General features: G+C 32.3%; 1 protein-coding gene across 1 annotated transcript; it reads left to right on the top strand.

Moving 5' to 3' along the window:
- Positions 1-260: 260 nt before the first annotated feature.
- Positions 261-5,045, top strand: LOC140821250 (uncharacterized). Its single transcript, XM_073181678.1, has 3 exons — positions 261-1,849; positions 2,324-4,233; positions 4,545-5,045. Exons 1-3 carry the CDS (start codon positions 261-263, stop codon positions 5,039-5,041), a joined length of 3,996 nt encoding a protein of 1,331 aa, XP_073037779.1. The 3' UTR covers positions 5,042-5,045.
- The last annotated feature ends 2,750 nt before the right edge of the window (positions 5,046-7,795 follow it).

Below are 7,795 nucleotides of genomic sequence, written 5' to 3'. Positions count from 1 at the left end.
AGCAAGCCAATGTTTTGAACAATTTCAAAAGGCCAAATTTTGAACCATTTTCTCAAAATTACAATCCAGGTTGGCGAAATCATCCAAATTTTAGTTGGAGGAATGATAATGCTGCACAATTTCCGCAACCACATTTTCAAAATCAACAAAATTTTCAAAATTATGCACCTTATGTTCCTCCGCCGAAAAGAAATTTGGAAGATACATTGAATTCTTTCATTGCAAAGCAAGAGTCTATCAATACTCAAACTGCTCAAACCATGACAGACTTGAAAGATACTCTTGCTAAATTTGCATCTGCACTTAATGTTCATGAAAAAGGTAAATTTCCTTCACAACCTCTGCCTAATCCCAAGGATCATCATACACAAATTGGAACTTCTGGAACTCAACCGATGGATCAGGTAAAATCTGTTATTACCCTTCGAAGTGGTAAGGTTGTGGAAAAATCCATTCTTGAACCTTGTGAAGATGATGATAAATCAACTCCAAAGGGTAAGGAAGTGGAACCCATAACTTGCGAAGAGGAGGTTCAACAGACAGTGTCACCACCATTCCCTCATGCATTGAAAAATACAAAAAAATCAAATTTGAATTCTGATATATATGATATTTTTAAACAAGTAAAAGTTAATATTCCTTTATTAGATGCAATAAAACAGGTACCATCATATGCCAAATTTTTGAAAGACTTGTGCACTGTGAAAAGAAAATTGAATGTGAAAAAGAAAGCATTTTTAGCCGAACAAGTAAGTGCAATCATTCAAAATAATAATGCTTTGAAATACAAAGACCCTGGTTGTCCTACTATTTCGTGTATTATTGGAGAACGAAAGATTAAAAAAGCCTTGCTTGACCTTGGAGCTAGTGTGAATTTACTTCCATATTCAGTTTATCAAGAACTCAATCTAGGCGAGTTAAAACCTACTTCGGTAACACTTTTACTTGCTGATAGATCTGTTAAAGTGCCAAGAGGTATGGTAGAAGACGTGTTGGTCCAAGTTGATAACTTTGTATATCCTGTCGATTTCATAGTTTTAGATACACAACCTATTGAAGCTTGTAATGCAATTCCTGTAATTTTAGGTCGTCCATTTTTAGCAACTTCTAATGCTCTTATAAATTGCAGGAATGGAATAATGAAGTTGTCATTTGGTAACATGACCTTGGAGCTCAATGTTTTTAATCTTTGTAAGCAACCACATGACAAAGGAGATGAAAGTGAAGATGAAAATCTTATTGAAACTCTAGTGGAAGAAAACATTCAAGAAGGGAGTACTCGTGATCAATTAGATATTTGTTCAATTGAAACTGTTAAAGAAAATATTGAAATTGATCTTGACGATTTTTTCAGGTATCACTCGTTACCAGGATCAGAGAAAGAATTTGATGAAAAATATGAGAACAAAGACGAACCACCAGTATTGGAGTTAAAACCCTTGCCAGAAGAATTGAAGTATGCATTTCTTGGAGAAGATGAAACATATCCGGTGGTAATTTCTTCCAAACTCTCAAGTAATCAAGAAGGTAAATTAGTTGATATGCTTAAAAGACATAAAAATGCAATTGGTTGGACACTAAAAGATCTTAAGGGCATTAATCCACTAATTTGCACACACAAAATTCACTTAGAAGAAAATGCAAAAACATCTCAACAACCACAAAGGAGATTAAATCCACACATGAAAGATGTTGTGAAAACTGAAGTTCTCAAACTACTTGATGTTGGAATTATCTACCCTATTTCTGATAGTAAGTGGGTAAGCCCAACACAAGTAGTTCCAAAAAAATCTGGCATCACAGTGATAAAAAATGAAAAAAGTGAATTGTTAACAAGTCGAGTCCCATCTAGTTGGCGGATGTGTATTGATTATAGAAAATTAAATGACGCCACTAGAAAAGATCATTTTCCATTACCATTTTTGGATCAAATTTTAGAAAGAGTAGCAGGTCATCCCTACTACTGTTTTCTTGACGGATATTCAGGCTATTATCAAATTCCCATTGCACTCGAAGATCAAGAAAAAACTACATTCACATGTCCTTTTGGAACATTTGCATTCAGAAGGATGCCATTTGGTTTATGCAATGCCCCAGCAACATTTCAAAGATGTATGCTAAGCATTTTCTGCGACATGGTTGAAAATTGTTTGGAAATTTTTATGGATGATTTAACTGTTTTTGGGAATACATTTGATAATTGTCTTGAAAATTTGGAAAAAGTTTTAAAAAGATGCGAGGAAAAAGGTCGTATTTTAAATTGGGAAAAATGTCATTACATGATTACTTCTGGAATTGTTTTGGGACATGTCGTGTCATCTCATGGAATTGAAGTCGATAAAGCAAAAGTTGATGTCATTGCCAATTTACCCCCTCCAAAAACCATTAAAGAAATTCGCTCATTTTTGGGACATGTTGGATTTTATAGGAGGTTTATAAAGGACTTTAGTTTAATCTCTAAACCCATTTGTAACCTCTTAACAAAAGACAGTGCATTTGAGTGGACTCAAGAATGTCAAAATGCTTTTGATAAAATCATTCGACATTTAACATCAGCTCCTATCATGCAACCTCCTGATTGGTCTTTACCATTTGAAATCATGTGCGATGCGAGTGATTATGCAGTCGGTGCAGTATTGGGTCAAAGAAGAAACGGTAAGCCTTATGTGATATATTATGCAAGTAGAACTTTAAACAATGCTCAAATGAATTACTCCACAACTGAAAAAGAGCTACTTGCTGTAATATTTGCATTAGATAAATTTCGTTCTTATTTGATTGGATCAACAACTATCGTGTTTACTGATCATTCTGCTATTAGATATTTGTTGACCAAACAGGATGCAAAGCCACGACTGATACGATGGATTTTGTTGCTCCAAGAATTTGACATTGTAATCAAAGATAAAAAAGGAACCGAGAATGTCGTAGCCGATCATTTATCGAGACTAGTAACAGGATCATCTTTTGAAATGACACCAATTAACGATAATTTTCCTGATGAACATCTATTTTCAGTTACTACTACACCTTGGTTTGCTAACATAGTAAATTTTCTTGTGACAGGAAAAATGCCACCGCAATGGAGTTCCCAAGATAAAAGAAAATTTTTGAATGAGGTAAAAAACTTTTATTGGGATGATCCGTATCTGTTCAAGTATTGTCCGGATCAAATTTTTCGACGTTGCATACCCGACAATGAGGTAAGTAGTGTCATTAAATTTTGTCATTCAGAAGCATGCGGGGGACATTTTTCTTCAAAGAAAACAGCTGCAAAAATCTTGCAGTGTGGATTTTATTGGCCCACTTTGTTTAAAGACACCCACGAAATCTGCAAGATCTGTGAAAATTGTCAAAAATTGGGTGCGATTTCAAAAAGAAACATGATGCCTTTGAATCCTATCATTGAAATTGAAATATTTGATTGTTGGGGAATAGATTTTATGGGACCTTTTCCACCGTCGTTTGGATACTTGTATATTTTAGTTGCAGTTGATTATGTTTCCAAATGGATAGAGGCAATTCCATGTCGAACAAATGATCATAAAATCGTCATCAAATTTTTGAAAGAAAATATTTTTAGTAGATTCGGAATTCCTCGAGCTATGATAAGTGATGGGGGAACTCACTTTGTTAATAAACCATTTGCTTCATTAATGAAAAAATATGGTATTACTCACAAAGTAACAACTCCTTATCATCCTCAAACAAATGGACAAGTTGAATTAGCTAATAGGGAGATAAAGCAAATTTTGGAAAAAACTGTTAACTCAAATAGAAAAGACTGGTCTCTGCGACTTAATGATGCACTGTGGGCATATCGAACAGCTTTTAAAACATCATTGAATATGTCTCCCTATAGGTTGGTTTATGGAAAACATTGTCATTTGCCTGTGGAATTGGAACATAAAGCTTATTGGGCGATAAAAACTTTAAATTCAAGCATGGATGATGCCAACAAATTGCGTAAATTGCAACTTAATGAACTTGATGAACTCAGAAATGATGCGTATGAGAATTCAAGGATTTATAAAGCAAAAATCAAATCATTTCATGATAAAACAATTCTTAGAAAATCTTTTGAGATTGGTAAAAAAGTTTTGCTTTATAATTCTCGATATCACATATTCCCAGGAAAATTACGATCAAGATGGACAGGCCCATATGTTATAAAGCATGTGTATCCTTATGGAGCTGTGGATATTGAAAATCCTAAAAATGGTGATGTTTTTAAAGTGAATGGACAAAGGCTTAAACCATTTTTGGAAAATGAAATCTTTCAAGAAGAGTTTATTTCCCTTTCTGATCCTTGATTTTTTTTTTTGTGTTGCATTTGATTATTGTTTGTTTTTATTTCAGGTTTTCTTAATCTTTTTATTTTCCCGGTTAAATGGCGGATAACGGTACTCCGTGACTCTCATAGTCGGTTAAATCAGTTTCCCACAATTGCTGATACAAAAATTTAAAAAAAAAAATCATTTCTTTTCTTTTCAAAATGGATGAAATTCTCTCAAAAATTTGTAAATATTTTCCCTCTGTTTCTGAAAATGTTCTAAGAAAAATTTATGCAGGAAGGTGTGAAAGATTGAGATTACTAATGCAAAAAGGAATTCCAGAAGATATTCGTCTTGTAATAGAAGCTAAGGTCCGATTAGGAGGAGAAGTTCCACAATCATTGCTTATTCGGTATTTGCCTGGATTAGGAAAAAGCACTTATGCGAAAAAACGAAGGGCCAAAAGTTTAGGGGTTTGTCATAAGTGTGCAAGATGGACTTGTGACAAACGATGCAGATCTTTGGGATGTGTTTCCAATAACAGAGAAGATAAAATTGATTTCATTAAGAATGGGCTGAGTAAGGAGTCTTTAGATAACATCTTATTGACTCTTGAGACGCATTCTAGTGGACATGTGCATATTGAACTTCTCCGTTTATGGAAACAATTTCAAGATGAGCGTCATAGTCTTGGGAATCTGACTAAAAAAGACCATGTTTGCCAATTTATAAGAAAATTGGATGGGAAGCATATCCTCGACTCATAGAAGGCGTTGAAGCCGTTTCTGGACGTAAAACCAGAGGAAAATTGTGAGCCACAATCACACTACTGTTTATAAGCATGTGTGTCATTATTTTTTTACTATTTATTCTGTTTACAGCTGTGACCCATAGTTTTGTCATGATAACATATTACCCCTATAAAATCTCTCATCTTTCTTTCTACTTTCGCAGAAAAAAAAAAAGGAAAGTAAAAACATGACTGGATCCTCTGCACAAACATTGAAAAATATTTGTGTATTTTGTGGGTCGAGTCCTGGAAAAAATGAAGTGTTTGTAGAAGCAGCGAATAATCTTGGAAAGATATTGGCTGAGAGAAAAATTCACTTGGTATATGGGGGAGGTAATATTGGGTTAATGGGATCTGTTTCAACATCTGCTCATCTTGGAGGTAGTCAGGTATTGGGTATTATTCCTATAGCTTTAGCTGAAGGAAATATTACAGGTGTTACGATTGGGGAGGAATTAAAAGTTTCTTCTATGTATGAAAGAATCACTCAAATGATTGAAAATTCTGATGCTTTTATCGCACTACCAGGTGGTTTTGGTACATTAGAAGAAATTTTTCACACTGTTTCTTGGGCACAACTTAATATCCATAATAAACCCGTGGGCTTGTTGAATATCAATAATTATTATGACAGTTTGTTGACATTTCTTGATAAAGCTGTGGAACAGAATTTCATTTCAGAAAATTCACGACGGATGCTCATCTGTGCTTCGACTGCCGATCAATTAATTGATGATTTGGAAGCTTTTGTTCATAAGCCTGATCCGATGATAACAAAGATCAATTGGTCGCAATCAAGCAGTAAGAAAAGGAAGTTGGATCATTGATTCAAAAGTCGTGGATTGGTTTGCGTTTGTTTCAGTTTGTTATCTTCAATAAAGTTCCAGGTGATATCTCTTTCATTATGTACTCTTTATTAATAGCTATTTTGACATTAGGGACAATGTCATATTCTGATTGGGGGGAGAACACATATAAAAAAAAAAAAAAAAACAAATTAAAAAAAAATTAAATATTATTTTAAAATAAAACCATGTTTATTGTTTGTACCTTAGTAATTTTTTGCAAAAATGTCATACATTACATATTTGAAAGATTTAAATTAGAACATGCATTAATCTATTTAAGAATGTTTAAATTTTATTTGAAAAAAGGTCATTTTTAATATTCTGATCAATATAAAAATATGATTTATGAAATCTTTTTGAGTGATTAACCATTGTGATAAAATTAGGTAGTAAAGTATATGGCCCAAGATATACCTTATAAGAGTGCCTAAAATTTTTGAACTCACACATATTTTGTGAGTGAGTGGAGAGGACTGAGAAAACAGCTTTCGAGCCTTTATTGATCATGAGAGAGACTATCTATTGTTTAGATCTTGAGTTCTTATTTTGAAAAAAAAAATATATATTTCCTGAAAAAAAAAAGAAAAATACAAAAAGAAAGATGTTGAAGATCTATGTAATTTTTAAGTTATATGCTGCGACCCATTTTTCTCTCATAAGAATAAAAAAATAAAAAAAAAAAATAAAAAAAGAAAGAGAGAAATACATTGTACAAATTAAATAAATATGTGGTCAAAAAGCATAAACTTAGTCTGATTCCATGATGTAAAAAAAATAAAAAATCAGGAAAAAAAAATATAATAAGAACAACTGGATTTTAAATCAATTGATTTTCTATCTTTTGATTAGTTTGGCTCGTTTGTCTGTCTGCATTCTGTAAACCATTTTTCTGAGCATTTATCTGTATTCCAACTCCATGAGAGAAATCGTTGCCATAAATTGAAACATTTATTAACCTGTGAGGATATGGAGTTGAGACTCTTACTAGGAATTTCTGAAGGCCGTGTACATTTAACTACCTAAAATAAGCTTTGAATTAATCATCTCAAATTATTTCATAAATTATAATTATGATGATCTTGATATAACTTTGACAGTTTTCAAATTTTATTTAAACACTTAGATAGTTCTGATTACATTTCTATTTAAATTAATCAATATGTTTTGTATTGCTATTAACGCTTAAATTGCTAGGGACTAGCAATAAGCTGGTTGGGAGGTGTGATAAACATAAAAATTGTACATTAATTAAATGTTTTATAATATAAATATATAGTTTTTGTTTTATTAAATTTTTAAATATTATATGTTTTATAATAAATTGTATAAAATATAAGTTGTTGTGTAATTATAAGTTTTTACTATTTTTACAGGTTCGATAAAACAAGAATAACCTTGGCGTTGCAAATGGGATTAAGATGATTCTTGGACCTGTAGAAAGTTGATGTTAATATCTACAATATTGGTGGCAAGCATGAGATAAAAATCCTCTCACAATTGGGATCAAATTAAGCAACAATTAAAGTTACCGAAGGAGTGGCAGTTTTACCATGCTCTAGTATTTTGACCATATCTCTCAAACTACTTGGTCAAATATTCTGAAAAAAATACCACAACTAGACAACTCAATTATCCACATGTTTCATTTTATGTGAAGAAGAAAATTCGGAGAAGATGCTTGTCAAAAGTGATGTGCAATATAATATTAATTTCTTGGAACACCAATGAAGACTTATGTGTAAAAAATAATATTTTATTTGTGGTTGTCTCCCCAAATTTGGCTATAAATAGGGGTGCATTGTAATGTATTGAGATATCCCTCATTCTATGAACAAATCTTTGAGTTCATAATATTTCTCTCTATATTTTTCTTTTATTTCTTC

This window comes from Primulina eburnea, unplaced genomic scaffold (assembly GCF_022965805.1).
Source record: "Primulina eburnea isolate SZY01 unplaced genomic scaffold, ASM2296580v1 ctg494_ERROPOS2378751, whole genome shotgun sequence".
Classification (NCBI taxonomy): domain Eukaryota; kingdom Viridiplantae; phylum Streptophyta; class Magnoliopsida; order Lamiales; family Gesneriaceae; genus Primulina; species Primulina eburnea.
Note: the sequence above shows the minus strand (reverse complement) of the source record. Positions and strands in the feature narration are given on the sequence as shown.